At 43.1% G+C, this 16,893-nt stretch overlaps 1 protein-coding gene across 1 annotated transcript in view; it reads right to left on the reverse strand.

The window, feature by feature from the left end:
- The window catches only part of LOC134564874 (connector enhancer of kinase suppressor of ras 2-like), a 297,517-nt gene that overhangs the window by 24,468 nt on the left and 256,156 nt on the right, over positions 1-16,893 (reverse strand). The window contains exons 15-16 of the mRNA XM_063424148.1: positions 10,300-10,348; positions 892-940 (exon numbers count right to left, since the gene is read on the reverse strand). Coding sequence (XP_063280218.1) covers positions 892-940; positions 10,300-10,348 — 98 coding nt within the window. The remainder of the gene's footprint in view (positions 1-891; positions 941-10,299; positions 10,349-16,893) is intronic.

Here is a 16,893-nt window from a genome sequence, read left to right on the forward strand (position 1 = left end):
CCTGGTTTATGCAATGCTTTATTTAATATCTAGAGGGTTCATTCCTCTAAGGGCTGATTTTTTTTTTCTGATTAAGATGGACAGGATAATTCAAAAGTAAAAATGTATTTATTTGGCCTCAGTCAGGAACTCAGAGTATGACAATCTGTACACAGATGCAAACACTACTTTTTTTCTGTATATCTTCTTTTGAGCATCAGAAGCCCTGTCAAATTATGGGAATTTCTAAACCAGATTTTTATAACCAATAAAAAAGAAAGGTTGTTCACTTCTGTAACAGTGCACATGCTTACATGATTTTTATCTTGAAGTGAACAATATTTTGACTTTACAGCATCCTGTTAGAGGCACAGCAGGAATAGGATTTTCTTTTTCTTGTCGTTATTTCAATGGATCCTAATTGAAAGGCTTAGATTGCCTTGTAAATATTAATAAAAACAGGTTTTTTAAAAATAAATATGGTATAATTTATTTTCCTGAAAAAAACTGTAGGAAATCTCCTTAACATATAAGACCTTTTTTTTTTCCTGTGAAAAATCAAGTTTATGATGCTACAAGAATTACATTTGTCCTACAGCTGTGAAACAGGGAAGAAATTTAGAGAACATAAAACACCATCCTTTGCTCTGCAGTGTTCCACAAGCAAGTTCTCATCCATTTGCTCATAGATGCTCCTTGCCTTCTTCCTAAGGAAGAGGAAATTTTACCACCCACCCAAGCAATATTATGCCTATAAAAATTTATTTCGGTATTTTAATTTGGCATTTTCCTTTGTTGCTTACTATTAAACTTAGAAATGTTTGAATCAAGTTGAACTTTTGATACAGATCACTTATTATCAGGGAAGGAGCCTCATTTTCTAGTTTCAAAATGTTAACTGAAAGAAGTTACCTTTTGACCATTTTCTGCTTTTTACCCTGAGGGAAGCGTAATGGAATGACTGTAAGGGAAAAAAAAAAAAAAAAAAAAAAAAGAAACACCAGTGCAAGTAACAGCAGTAAGATCTAAGAGCTTTCATTCACTCCCCTCTCCAGGGTTATCACAGCATCAGTGATCACAGGATCTCCCTTCTGTCATTTTTTGCTTACTACTTTCCTCAACATCATAAAGAAAACAACACTCTGCTGAATCTGCAAATTAAAATCGCTTTAAAATATATTAATTTCAATTGCAGTGAAACCATCAAGGATTCTTTGCATTAATAGCTGTGCAGTAGTTTGAAAACTAAAGATATAAACTCCTATGAATGAGCTGATAAACTGACAGGTATTTAAAGTTTGTTGCATCAACATAATAATTATAAAAATATGCATTCAAAAAGAAATATTCACCACAAACATGATATGCAAAATCCTGTGCTCAATGACGTGTCAAAGTCACACTCTTCCCACCACAGAAACAAGTTTTTTGGGTTGGTGATTGACAGAATAAATCTCAGGAGAAAAAATCCTTTTTCCTTTTGTGGCTGCATGAGAAAATTGCTACAGATTCTGAAAAAAAAAAACAAACCTAAAAGCATCTCTTTATTTAAACCTAAAAACAGGGATAGCACTCAAAAACTGGTAAGGATTTGCCTCCAATGTACAAATGCTTAAGAACCCTAGAAAATAATCAGGTTAAAACAAGACTCCAGCTCCAGAGAGACAAAGGTTTATTTTAAATGAAAGTAGCAGAGGGAGGAAAGGGCTTGGACAGCCACAGCCCTATTTGTAACCCTGTTGTGATTTAGCCCTTCACAAGTGGAAGGTTTTGTGGGGATTGCAGGGATCAGCAGCTCCTGACTCCCGAGGGAGCTGGCTCAGAGGACACCAGCTCTCTGTGCTCTCCGGTCCTCAGCCTGTCCTCCCAGCTAGCCCCAGGACAGGAATGTTCCACAAAACGTGGTAATTCTGTCAGGGAAAGCTCAGTGAGAGAGTGTGCAGAGTGCCACCAACCCAGCACATCTCTTCCATTTAACTTCATCTCTGCAAATGTGTCTCTTCGTTCAAGAGAAGACAAAGATTAATGCTCCTGTGCTGGAGGAAATGTGGCAAAATACAGAAAATGCAACAGCAAAACTGAGAGAAAGTAGCAAATGTGCACAGCAGCTCTGGGGGTTTTGTTGATGGATTGCAAATCACAGAAGCAATATTGATCTGTCCTGTTGTGTCAGCTGGAGTTCTGTGGTGGCTGGGGCTGAAACAAATTGCTCAGTGTTCCTCTTTCCACAGAAACACATTAGGGAAAAGCAGGTGTGTTCCTGAAAAACACATCACTAAATTTTCCCACAATTTAGGCTAGAGAAATGCAGTGATGGAATAAAACTCCATAATGAAATGTGGTTAAATTTAAAGGACTGCAAGATGAATGAAACATCTGGAGGAGATACTCACCAGAAACTGGTATACATAATTTAATATAAAAGTTTTAAAAATAACAAAAAAAAACACAAACCAAAAACCAGCACAACAAATCAAGGGAGAGCTGAAAATATCTTTCTGTAATAAAAAATATCTTTCTTCTAAAAAGCTCAGTTTATTATTCTTCCTGTTTTGTTTATGCACACATAGAATATATTCAAAACAAGGAACTAGAGAATGTGAAAGGTTTGCAATACCTTGAGGATCAGTAGTTAATTAACACTGCTAATGTAAAAATTCAAGCTCCTCATTCTGAGAGAGAAAAGAACCACTATAATATAATTAACTTGGTGGCAAACACTGTGAGAAAACAGAACTCACAACTCCAAATGACTCAGAGTTGCTATGGGAGACAGACAGATGATATAGAACTCAAGGGGCTGTCAGCATTTCAATTCTTACCTCGAAACCACAACACAGGGCCAGAGTCAGAGAGTGCACACCCTGCCACCCCCACCCAAACCCAGCACAGTGGAAATGAAAAAATGTGCTAGAATTGAATGGATGCTACATGGAGGTAAATTAAGGAGATCTCAGTGTAATCAGACAGTAGGAGAAGTGTTGTCACAGAAACACTCAATGAAAAGCAGAACTGGTTGCTTGTACCTCCACTGGTTTTAACCTCAGGAGTTTTTAGGGAAAGCTATTTAGAACTGAGTCATCACAGCCACAGAAAAGTTGGGGTTGGGAGGGACCTTAAAGCTCATCCCATTCCACCCTCTGCCATGGGCAGGGACACCTTCCATAGACCAGGTTGGTCCAAGCCCTGTCCAACCTAATCAGTATAAAAAGTGCTAAGTCAGAATGAAGAACTGACATTCTACAAATGAAGGTTTTGTTGTTTGTCCTTTGTATGAAATAATTGCCAAATGCTAAATAATAAACCCCCCCTTTTTTTTTTACAGCTATTTTCCATTGAAAATGGAGCACCTTGACTTTGGTACCACAAAAATATTTTAAAATCTTAATCCTCAATCTCCATATCATAGTATTGGTACTATTTAAATATTTGTTAGAGGCTGACAAAGCTTTTTTTTTAGTTAATGTGGATATAGTTTCCTGTTAGGACCTGGGGATTATTTCAAAACAAGCACCTATCAGAGTTCATTTTTGAATATTGACATATTGTTGGACCATTGAAGAAGCTAGATGTGACTTTGAGGAATACCCATATAAAATTCTGTATGAGTCCAAGTCACCCTTTTTCCTTCCGGCCTCGAAGGAGGTAAAAGGCTATCCCGGCTATCTCCTTGGGGGGGGGGGGGAGGGGGGAGAGGGGGGGCTGGGCCTTTCACAGGAGGCTCCCTTGGCCCGGTGACTCCCGGTCCGGGGGAGGGGATGAGAATATGTCCCCGGCCCGGATCGGGTTTCTAGCAGCTGTAAAACACACTGCCGCTTCCCCCTGCTGGGGGGGGGGGGGAGGAGGGGAGCTGGCCTGAGGCCTGGCCGTGGCCCTGGGCCCTTCCCCCAGCAGGGGGAGGGGAGTCTGTGTCCTCTGATGGCAGCTCTGGGCTGAAAGCCCGCCCCCCCCCCCATGAAATCCCAGGGGTGGGCAAGAGACATAAGTGTAGTAAATATAGTATGTTAGTTTGTGTTTTGGTGCATGCAAACTGTAAATATGTTCTGTAAAATGTAACAGTGGTTAAAGTGAGGCACGGAACTGACTAATTCCAAGACAGGCAACACCCAGAAACTGCCATTCAGAGGAGGACAATGCAATGCCAGGAATAGGAGACTTTGCCATTGGCATCAGAATAGAGGACACATCAAGATAAGAAATCAGTCCTCCTCCCAAATCGGCTGAACTGTGCACACCTGGCCATCATGCTTATCATCAGAGGGAAACGTCTGTTCATTCAGAATTTCATCTTCCATTCACACACTGGAGAAAAGAAATTGACACCTCTCTCCCTGAGGAAACCCCATTCAGTAGACCAACGACAGCGATACATTCGAATAACCACCCCAAGAAAACAGAGAACTGTGGGAAAATCCTGTGCCAGGGGCAAAATAAACTGTATAAAACCCGGACCCCAGAAGGGGCCAATTTGTGAACTCTGGGGGATTGCAGTGTGATAGAGCCTGCTTTCCGTTCACCCTCTGACAATCCTGGGTAATCTTCACCGTAACTCCGCTTGTTGGTTTTACCGAAATTCTGTAATCTTATGTTTTTTAATAAAACAAATTATATTTTATTGGCAAAATAGATTGACATTTATAACAATATGGTGCCCAAGCGTGGGGCCAGTTTTGGGAGATCTGCGGACCTCCATTTTCCAACCGAGAGGCGCCCTGCTCCTACAGCGGCTCGGCGGGACGGGGAGATCATGCAGAACAAACTGGCTAAAAGAACCTACAAAATTCAAAACCAACAACGGAGGGTTAGGACAAGCTAGCTTGGGAGGGGTTCTTGGGAACTCAGCGGGGATCCAGGGAAAGGGTCTCTGGAACCAGGGTATTTTGTTTTCACTCGTAAAAATCAATGTACAAGAAGAATCCACTCAAGAAAAGGAGATCGTGAGTACTGCACGGTTTAGTGGGGTGACCAAGCATATGTGTGTGAGATGTGATATTATCACGGAGCGAGTGGGGACCCCAAGGCCGCAGTTCCATTGTCCCACGAGGGGCGTGGTCGGCCATGGGGGAAGTGTGTGATATTTGTTTGTGTGTTTCCCCAAACCTCGGTAGGTCAGGGGGGAGTCGGTCACAAGGGCACTGGAAGGGAAGGGACGTCCTGTTGAGTTCAGGGGCTGGTAAACCTTCTAGTCCGCGACCAGTGAAGGTCCACTTAATATTCTTAGGAGTCTGAGAGCCCGTCGTTAGAGGAAACCCCACGGGACGGTCCCCTGCTGGCCAGTAGTCTAACGGCACCAAGTTTCTGACTTGGGGATTTAGATTTAATTTGTAAGTTGTGACCCGGGAATTTCCTTTTTGTTAAGGATGGAGTCGTATTTTAGCAGGAATCAGGAACACCCCTCAGGAGAAGCCTCCGTGGAGGTGACCCCTGAGATCCCTTGGGGAAGCCCCTTGGGATGGCTGTTGGAATGCTGGCAGGAGTGCCCAGCAAGGAGAGAAATGTCAAAGAAAAGAATGATTTATTTCTGTATGGAAGTTTGGGGAGGGAAAGAGATTGGGAAACATGTAGTATGGCTGGTGTTTGGCACGTTCGAGTCATGGACTTGCCAGGCTCTGTGTACATATGTGAGGAACAAGGAGAGGAGTGAAGTAGATGAGTTTGAGTATGCACAGCTATGGGAAAGATCTCGCTTTAGAATGTACCTAGTATGAACTGTGAAGAGAGAAGAATGGGAACCCCTGGACAACCTCCCCCCTCCCTATTCACCCCAGCCAGCACAAGCCCCCGTCCCTCCCCCAGGGCTTGCACGAGACCCAGATTTACAGCCAACTCAAGCTCCTCCGGTGGCGGCATCGGCACCTCCACCTGAAAGCGGGGTCTCTAAAGCAGAGGCTCCGGCCTTGCCGACATCCCCACCACCACCTCAAACTCTCCCACCTCCCGTAGCCCCGCTTCCTGAGAAGCATGCAATCCCTCTCCCTGGTCCTAGTCAGCGCACCCGCATTGACGCACCTAAGCCAGCACCCATGCCCTCAGTTAGGAGAACCAGATGGAAGGGGAGGAAGGCTAGTGAAGGGGAGAGCGAAGCCGAAGAAGATAGTCCAAATTTGTACCCCTTGTGGGAGGTGCCCACAGCTCCTGGAGTTATTGGGTACATGAACGTGCCCATTTACACCACGGATGTGAGACCCTTCAAACGGGAAATGGGGAAGCTAATGGATGATCCTCTTGGAGTAGCGGAGAGAATTGATGAATTTCTAGGAACTAGTATTTACACTTATGATGACCTTATGGCTATTCTAAGATCCTTGTTTAATCATGAGGAAAGAGGACTGATCAGGCAAGCGGGTATGAGGGAATGGGAGCATCAGAATCCTCAGGGGTCACCTGGATATGTAAAATGGCCCAGCCAAAACCCGCAATGGAGCCCTCAGTCTGAGGATGGGAGGAAAAGTATGATAGATCTGAGGAATATAGTGGTCCAAGGCATTCGGGAAGCTGTGCCCAGGGGTCAAAACATTAGTTAAGCCTTTAATGAATGTCAAGGAAAGGATGAGACTCCCTTGGAATGGTTAGACTGAGAAAGTTTACAGATGTATTCAGGGACTGATCCCAACTCCCCAGTAGAAGTGTTACTCAAAATGCAGTTCATAGCAAAATCCTGGGAAGACATTAGAAGGAAATTAGAAAAGATTGAGGATTGGCAGGGGAGAGGCTTGCAGGAATTACTGAGGGAAGCACAAAAGGTGTATATGCGATGGGAGGAAACACAGCAAAAAGCCCAGGCAAGGGTACTAGTGGGTGCAGTCCAAGAGATAGAGAAGAGGCAACCACCTCCCAAGCAAGGGATTGTGGGATGGGGCGGCACCAGGAGAGGGCAGTCTCCTCCTGGGCGAAAAGATTCAGGAAAACTTAAGGAACCTCTACAATGTTTCTATTGTGGAGGTTAGGGACACACTAAAAGGGATTGCTATAAACGAATAAAGGATGAACAGGTATTTAAGGAGGACTAGGAAGCCTTGGGCTCTTTTTCCTGGGGTCTTGTCCATCTAAGGAGCCTAAGGTAAAATTAAGAATAGGACCCCACAAGGAGGAGGTTTCATTTCTGGTGGACACGGGGGCAGAACGCTCCACAGTCCAGAAATTGCCAAAGGGTTGCTTTCAGAGCAGGGATACAGTGGTGGTAACAGGGGCCAAGGGGGAGCCTTTTAGAGTTCTAGTAATTAAAAATGTAAATATTGAATTGGAAAGCAAGGCGTGTGTAAAAAATCTATTGTTGGTAGAAGAGGCTGATTATAATTTACTTGGAAGAAATTTAATAATAGCATTAGGAATTAACCTCATCGTTAAAGGCATGGACATTGTAGCGAGTCTATATCGACTGACTGAGGAAGATGAGAGTAGAATTAACCCCGCCATATGGCATTCCCCAGGGGAAGGAGGAAGAATTGAAATGAGCCCCATATCTATAGAGATCCAGAGACCTGAGGAGCCTATTAGGGTAAAACAATATCCTATATCCCTGGATGGGAGGAGGGGATTGAAACCTATAATTGAAGATTTGGTAAAGCAAGGAATCCTCGAGCCTTGTCTATCCAGGCACAACACCCCGATATTGGCAGTAAGAAAACCGGATGGAAGTTACAGACTGGTTCAGGATCTAAGGGCGGTGAACCTAAGAACGAAAACCAGTTTTCCCGTAGTAGCCAACCCATACACCCTGCTAAATCAAATCTCCCCAGAGGATGTGTGGTATAGTGTAATAGATTTAAAAGATGCATTCTGGACTTGCCCCCTAGCCAAAGATAGTAGAGATTTCTTTAGGTTTCAGTGGAAGGATCCTGACACAAATAGGAAGCAACAACTTAGGTGGACATCTTTGCCCCAGGGCTTCACGGACTCTCCAAACTTGTTTGGCCAGGCTTTAGGGAAATTGCTTAGTCAGTTTGTCCCTGTGGAGGGAACGAAAATCTTGCAGTACGTGGATAACCTGTTGATTGCAGGACCCCGGGAAGACAAGGTAAAATCAAGTATGATAGAGTTGCTAAATTTCCTGGGGGAGAAGGGATTAAAGGTGTCAAAATAGAAGTTGCAGTTCACTGAGCAGGAGGTAAAGTACTTGGGGCATTGGCTGATAAAAGGAAAAAAGAAGCTGGACCCTGAGCGAATATCAGGAATCATAGCCCTGCCGCTCCCACATTCAAAACAGGAGGTCCGGCAATTGCTAGGACTCCTTGGATATTGCAGGCAATGGATTGAAGGTTATAGTGAAAAGGTGAAGTTCCTCTATGAGAAACTCACCACAGACCGAGTAAAATGGAATGAGCAGGATGAAAAAAGGCTCAAGGAGTTTAAAGGGACCCTGGTAACCGCCCCAGTGTTGAGTCTCCCCGACATAAAACGGCAGTTCCAACTGTTTGTGGATGTTAGCAACCATATGGCGCATGGAGTGTTGACACAGGACTGGGCAGGGGTCAGAAAACCGGTGGGATATGTCTCAAAGCTCCTAGATCCCGTGAGCTGAGGATGGCCAAGTTGCCTACAGGCAATAGTAGCGGTGGCTTTAATGGTCGAGGAAGCCAAAAAGGTGACTTTCGGGGCCCCGCTAGTAGTATACACCCCCCATAACATTAGAGGCATTTTACAGCAAAAGGCAGACAAATGGCTCATGGACTCGAGGCTATTAAAGTATGAGGCAATCCTAGTACATTCTCCCGAGCTGGAACTACGAATCACAGCTGCTCGGAATCCCACCCAGTTTCTGTTCCGAGATAGATCAGAGGAATGTAGCCATGACTGCTCTGAGGTAGTGGAACTACAGACTAGAATTAGACCAGACCTCGAAGAAGAGGAGCTGGAAGGGGGTGAAAAATGGTTTGTGGATGGGTCTGCAAGGGTAGTAGAAGGCAGAAGGAAATCAGGGTATGCTATTGTAGATGGAAAGATGGGAGAGGTAATAGAATCAGGGCCACTCAGTGCCAGTTGGTCGGCACAGGCTTGCGAACTTTATGCCATTCTGCAAGCTTTGAAAAGATTTCATTGGCAAAATGGATTGGCATTTATAACATAAGTATTTGTGATTCCTGACTACCCGGCCGCCCGGAGCTCTGCTCGGCCTTGAAATATGACACCATAAGCCGCAGCTGAGGGAGAGAGGACTTGGGCAACCTGAAGCCTCCAGAATTCCAACCCTTTCCCTGAGAGAGAGAAGAAAAAACACAGAAAGAGAGACAGCATGATAAAAGTCAGAGAAAGAACTGATAAGGATTGTTGGAAGGAGGGATTGAGGAGTTTGCCATTTTTGGCTGGACGTGTCTTGTGAAACCATGGAGAATGGACTATTTCCTGTAACATATGAATGCTGTTTGGGGGAATGCGTGGCTCTAGTTGGGAGTTGTGGATTGATAAGCCCTTTGCTCCTAGGGAAAAAGGAGATCTCTAGTTTTTAAGATGATTTTGGAGACAGAAGATGAGACTCTTTGCTTTATACTAGAAGAGGCATCCTTAAATGGTACCCTAAATAAGCAGGCATAGCCCATATGCAGTGTTGGGAAAGCTGCTAATGAGAAAGACTTCACAAAGTCAAGTTCCTGGGTGGCTGGCTTTGTGAGAGTTGAGACCCACAAGGAAACAGTAGGGAAAATTCATGGGATATCAAGAGAGACTCCTCTCCCAAAGTGATGGAAGATTAGGTTTAAATGGTGAAACTGACTGAAAATCATAGTTTTGTCTCTCTGTGTTGGTTGTGGGAAAGTGAACAGTTTGTGGGAAAGGGAGAAGAGTTTTGAAGGGTTCAAATTTTCTTTTTTTTTTCCTTTTGTTTCTTCTTTTGGTGTGTGCTAATAAAACTATCTTTGTAACCTTTAAGTTTGGCCTGTTTTGCCTTTTTCCTCCCAAAGTCTATCTTACAGGAAGGAAAGAGAGTAAATACAAAAAACCATCACAATATTCTAAGATTTTTAAAGCTTTTCTTTACCTTTGGGGTAAGCCTCCCTCCAGAAGTGCCTTCCAGCCCAACGTGGTGTGTGATTCTCCTCCCCAAACCATCACATACTTCAGAACACACACTAAGGTTTCTAAACTTAACAGAATTCCTAAGTTCCTAAACTCAACTAAAAGTATTGCAGACACACTGACCTGCTGTGGTTGCAGCAGGCAGTTTCCTCAACATGGAAATTATTCCTAGATTTTTATTTTCAGCTCTTTCATAACATAGGAAAATGTCAAGGTTTGGGATATCTTAAGTATCTTTTAAAAATATGGCAATAAACTGAACAGTTGAGGAGTTTTTTTCTCATTTAAAACACATTTATAAATCATTACCTTCCTCATGGATGTGTTTCCTGGATGGTCAATGGCAGAACTTGCATATCTAGGGCAGACAGAAGAAAGATGTCAAATAATCACAGTAAAAAACCCAAACTGACTACATAGTGCTTACAGACACTATGGATTTCTAAATATAACCACAGCATCCTGCAGCACAAGGTTCTGTAAGATTTTGCTACAGGATGCCACAGATACCAAGAACTGACACTTTAAAATGCAAAAATACTATTTCTGATATATGTGAGTTCTGTAAAGACTGGAGAACAAAGCAGGACAGCAGCACCAGAGGCCTTTCCTCATCCAGTGCAAACAGTATTGGCCATGATGGAAATAGGACACTGAATCAGGGTCAGATTCTTCTGATCTGGCACAGAAATTCTTGAACACACAGTTCCCCTTCATACTCTCAAAAGTCAGGAAAAGGAGAATCCTTAACACTGTGGATGTTTTTGTATGTCATGTAAATAGAAATAGAATGCGGAAATGGGAAAACAACTGAGGGGAAAAATTAAAAAGGAATAAAAAGATTGTGTGTTGCCGGGAATCAGCCAGAGTCAAGACAGAACTCAATATGAGTTAAAAATCTTGCTTGTTTATTCAGTTATTTGACATACATTTATACTGTGCTAAGCATATGCACCTAACTCTGAATATCATTGGTTAAAACGCAGTGTTCACGCGTCCTTGCAGTACACATAATTGGTTCAGAAGCTCTGTCCATGAGGCTAAATGCTGCAAATCTTCCCTAACTTATGGTCAATGCATCCTGTCTAGCATCCTGTTACAGCTATTGTTCCAAGCTTTACTTCCTCCTTATCCCATCTAAGGAATGGTTCAAGGACGTTTCAGCTTCTACTCATCCCTTAAGCTAAGAGCAGGATTGTGCATGTCCCTGCTTTTCCAGCCGTGCATCCACAATTGTGGACATTTTTAATATATTGCCAAATTCTGTTGGTCATAATAACAACAATTGTTTTAAGTTAGCGAGGCAGGAAGTGGCATTTTCTCATTTGAAGATTTCCATTGTTAGGAGAAATCAAATTTACCAGCAGAAACAACTTCTGCATTGTGGGTTAGAAACATCTATAGTCGTGAGGCAAAGGAAATTTCCAGCCTGCACTGAAGGGATGGAATACATAACATTGAAATTAAATTTGTAAAAGTTAATAGGCTTCTGAGCTGTCTGTAGGTGACATGGATTGAAAGAAACAATGAAAACCAAACAAGTTCAGCTTCAGACATTTGGAGAGGGGATGGAGAGATGCCCAAAATGCTGCTAACTGTGCCATTAATGCCCCATTTCTGCCTGTCCCTGACAATGCCATCCATGCTGTTCCATCCTTCTGGGCACTTCCCTCTGATTTTGGGGCTGTTCCTTTTAATCTCATATGGAAAGCATCACTTTTGATGCTTCCAGTCTCTCAGCCAATATACAATCTCAATTATGCATCTATAGTGGTATCGAAAAAATCTTTAGTCAAGTTTTATTTGCCTCTGTGCAACCACAGTAATGGGTGTCCTTACAGTAATCACAGAGTCAGCAGTAAAAATGCTGTAAAGTGAGGGAAGCAGTCTGGAATTGGTGATAGGAGCAGACTGCTCCAGGCTTTTGAAACCTTGGCCAGAAAGTCAGGTCAGCATTAGATGTTCTAACATGCAACAAGTGTCATTTTTTCACTTGGGAACAGTTTTCAACAGTCTGCAGTGTTGCAGTGTGCTTTTTAGGTCATATTTATCCATATTTTCATTTTATGGTTCAACCCAGCACACCCCTGTTTTTTCCCCAGTTTTCGGTCCAACCCAGGTGTTGCAATCCTTCCCTTGCCCAATTCATTAGCATATGCCCACAGTTATTTCCCCTAATTCCCCTCTCATGCTCTGCCATCATTGGGTAATCACCCTGACCTCTACCCCTTCTGCTGTCTGTGTGCATAAAAGCCCTCCACGTGTGGGCAATAGGGTCTTAGATTCCACCATGTGTTGAATAAACCACCTCTGTTCAACCCCCAAGACCCGTGCTGCTGTTCCATTTGTCCCTGCACCTAAAGCATCGATAACCGGGACTGCAGAGCTCATAAGGGGGTATGTCGCCCCCCATTCAGTGCCGCCTCATCTGAAGCACCCCTGGGGTACAGAGGTACCCCGGGGAATCCCTTCACTGCAGGAGGTTTGTTTGTTAAAAGATTTTATGTTTATCACATACCTCTCCCCAAATCTAATTATTCCTGAAGTATTCAGATGTGCAGATGACAGAAGAAGGAAATGCTGATCTTTTCTCCTCTCTAAACTAGTAAATTTTCTGTATGAAAGTGTCAGAACCAATTTAGACAGAGAGGACAGAGAGGAATTGTCTTCCCAGGGAGGTGGTGGAGTCACCATCTCTGGATGTGTTTAAAAAAAGACTGGACATGGCACTTAGTGCTATAGTCTAGTTGAGGTGTTAAGGCATAGGTTGGACTTGATGATCTTAGAGGTCTCCTCCAACCTCATTATTATGTGATTCTGTGACCCCCAGTATGTTGCATATTCTGGTTGAAATGTTTCTCTATCATATTTGGTTGAGTTATTCCTCAGCTGTATTTTTAGGAAATCTGTTGTTACAGCAAAAGGAGCAAAAGGGAGAAGAAGGGGGAAGATGTGCAGTGATACAATTTATAAGCACCTGGACTAATATTTCTCAATTAAAACAGTTGATCTACTAAATATGTGTTCATGTATAATTGTGCTTTTGAAACAAACCTCAGGATCTAGAAAAAGATTATACCAATTAAAACAAACAGAAAAAAAGAAACAAACAATTATTTCAGTATATCTGAAGAAACATTCCTTGCATAAATAATATCACATAGAAAAGGCAAAATATTAAGGAAATAACTGCAGAAATTGCATTTATTAATGTAATTCATACAATTTATTAATTAAATTACATTTACAGGTTCATTCTAAAATACTTATTCTACCCTACAATTTCCTTAAATGGATTTCTGAGCTATTTCTGTTTGACAGAAACTTGAAGGACTTAAGCAATGTCTATTGAGACTCTGGATGTGCTCTACCTGTGGGGCATATATTGGAATTTGTGTGGATAAAAAGGTCTCCCTTTTATCCATTTTTCAGAACTTGGACTAATACACACATGTAACATTTTGGATTTATCTACTTGGTCACAGGAATGCATTTTTAATCACCTCATCTGGATCCATGATTTACATTTAGGTTACTAGAACTTCCATCTCATAATATATTCCTGTTACAATGAGTAAATCCTCACAGCGGATTAATCATTGAGTATTTTGTAGTGAGGTTTGAAATCCCTGGCTCAGGTCTCTGCTCTGGGCTGTTGATGCTTCGACCAACTCAGGTGCACCTGTAAATCTCTGCAGCCTCTGCAGTACAGCTGCAGCTGAACATGCAATGTTGACAGAAAAATGTCAGGACTGAAAGTTATTTTTAAAATGTTCATCTCTTCTTATCTCTCTGGCATTAATCACAACCAAAAAAAAAGGTAATTTTCAAAGCACACCACCGTGACCGTGATTAGAATAATCTTTATGCATTATTTTCAAAGACAAAATGTGTTATGAGAAAGAACTTGAGCAGTGTTTTCACACGAAAACTATGCAAATATTCAGAAAAAGTGTTCAATCAAGTAGCAGCTGTGCCACGTGTGAATGGTGTGGTTTATCTGCCTCTCTCCCCCTTGAAGGCCAGGCTGGATTAATATATTTAACCTCCTGTAAAAGCAAACCCCCACACTTAGCCGAGGTGATGAACTGCTGGCACTGGAGGGACAGGACTGTCTGTCATCAGATGAGGTGGAATTTCATCTGTACCTCACTTTAATCTCTGCTAACAGTGCTGCTCCACTTGGTTAAATGCAATTTAAACCATGCACACCCAGGGAAACAGCAGCAAATGGTCACCACTAAGGGTGCCTTTCAACTGCATTGTGATGTTTAAAACACAAATAAAGAGGTAAAAATGCTGTCAGCCCTGAAAAATCAAGCATGAGGTGGTCAACAGCTGATAGTGTTGCACCTCAGAGTTTTAGCTGTAATTCAGGGATGTTTATAGCACTGAAGGGAATCAGCAGTTGTAAATCCTTTAGATTGGTCAAAGCACTTTATATCTAATTATACAGCTTTTAAAATAGGTTTAGGCCATATGTGAGATGAAAAAACATGAAAAATAACAATTATCATAGATTACAACTGTTACATCCCCCTGGGGAAATGGTTTCTTCTCCCTCAGGGACCCCTGGAACTCCTGTCATGTAGTCTGACCCTTCCTTCCCCTTCTGACCCCATTGGCTGTGTGCCAGCTTGCCCCTCCCTCAGAAATCCTGAGAAAAGACCCCTGTCCCCCGGGATCGCTCTCTCTCCTGGGACACCCACCTGGAATAAAGATCTGCAGCTAAAAGGGTGAGAGCCTCTTTTGAATCCTTTTCCTGTCTCTCTTGATATAATCCTCCCAGGCCTGAGAAGGACTGAGCTAGCTTAGACCCTTGAGGGGAATAAGGAGGGTTATTTATCAATTGGCCCCCAACCTGGGTTTAAATATAGAAACCCATGCAGAGCTGGAGACCTTTCAGGGTCTTAGAAGCTTTTTGGGAAGTTCAATTACCCTAGCCACTTTGGCCACATCTTGTTGCTATAGGTGGGTAGGGATCAGATCGTAGCTTGTGAGTTTGCCCAGTCACGAGTGAGCTAAAGACAGGACTTTCAGTTGCTCCTGACTCAGCATATGCTGCCACGGACCAGGTAAAGACCTCTGATTGATTGGTACCGCAAACTGGGAGGGCGAAATTTTACCTTTGCAAGTAGCAGCGGGTGACTTTAGGACCCAGCGGCTGGGATTTTTTTTTCTTTTTTTTCTTTCGTTTCCGATTGCCGCGGCCCGCCGGCCCATGGAGCGGCTCCGCATAGGAAGCCCTGCTTTTCGGGGAAACCCCGGCCCGGGCACGTATCCCATCGGCCAAGCAAGGCTGCGGGGACCCCCCGGTGCCACCGGGGCTGGAGAAACGGCGCGAATACGCGACCGCAGCCCCCGAGTTTTCCCCGCCTGTTCTCTCTGGTTATAGGAGACACAAGGGTTACATACAGCTGACTGAAGCAACTGGAGGCTGGATTGTGAGCAAATAGCTTTCAGTAATATCGAATTATGGGCATTCAGCTATCTGCTCCTCAAAAGAGTGTATTAAAACAACTTCAAGACCTTTTAATTAATGTTAAAATTTCCAAAAGGCTGCAAAAAAAATTCGTTCGCTGGTTAGAACATGAATTTACTGAAGCTGTGTAGTCGTGCATTTCTGTACCCGAGCAGGTGTTTCCATATAAGGAAGTGAAGCTAGAATTTTCTATAGCCTGCTCGCTGTAATTGGCTTGGTCCCAGCACAGACACAGTGATAGGACTTTAGAAGTGCACCTCAAAGTCTAGTGTCCATCTCATTGGGCCAAGAGCCAAAAAAGCCCACCTAGACCATCGAGTACTAAAGGGCCTGCATAAGGGTACACGAGGCTTTTTGGGAGTGCCTTAGCCTGTGTAGCTGTGCTTGGTACACTGTGCTCGGCTTATCTCTTTTCATTTTGTAACGTTTATTATTTTCCTGTTATTAAAACTTTATTTTACAAAGCATATCCTGGGAAGCCGTCTCGCTATTTTATTAAGCCATTTCTCCGCTGGCTGGACCCTCGGAGTTATCGGGAGAAATCCCGATAAATGGCGCCTTCGAACACGAACCCTACATTAGGGTAACTGAATCGAAGTTTGCTGACAAGCCCTCACGTTCAGCTAGGCCATTTTGCTCTTGGTTTCCGTTTTTTTAAAAGCGAGCTCGTGGTGGTTTTTTTGGTCGTGAAAATAAAACCACATTTTTGGGTCAAAAAGGCTGAGAGGGAGCCTTTTGACTGAACCCCTATACCGGTGAGAGGGGGTCTTTGCCGGACACCGATTCTGGTACAAGGTGGATTACTCTTTAGAAGAGAGAAGCTGCAGTCTAGCAGAGCTGGAGAACAGCTAATCACCGAGTGACCTGAGAGAGTCGGAGACAACCAAGAGCTGCCAGGGGATCACAAGAGCCATTCTGGTGAGTGACAATGGGGACCCGGCAATCCGTAGAACAGCGAGACACCTTTTGTTATTTTAATTATAAACTGACTATTCAAGACTATAAGTTTGAGAGGAAAGAACTTAAAAAACTTGTGACATGGGTCTATAAGAAGTATCCGGACACTAATACAGCTGAAACAGTAACAGTGGAATTTTGGGACAAAATAGGATTGAAGTTGTATAATTCAAAGAAAAAATCTGTGTTAAAATTAAGACCCATCTTTAAAACTGTGTTAGACTTTGTAACAGAAGAAGGCAAAAGGCTCAGCAGTGAAAAAACACTTGAAACTGCAGAAAGAGAAACCTTGGGAAAAGCCTCTAAAAGCAACCATAAAAAAGGAGCCCAGAAAGTAAAATGCAAAAAGGCTCCTGCTCACCTTAGACATGAAGATAAAAATCCAAGTTCTGATGCCCCAAGTCCCAGAAAAAACCGGTTTGATTTACTCCCGAGGAGAAGGCACGGGGCGGCTCAAAGCCCTC

The sequence above is a fragment of the Prinia subflava genome (genome assembly GCF_021018805.1).
Source record: "Prinia subflava isolate CZ2003 ecotype Zambia chromosome W unlocalized genomic scaffold, Cam_Psub_1.2 scaffold_22_NEW, whole genome shotgun sequence".
NCBI lineage: Eukaryota > Metazoa > Chordata > Aves > Passeriformes > Cisticolidae > Prinia > Prinia subflava.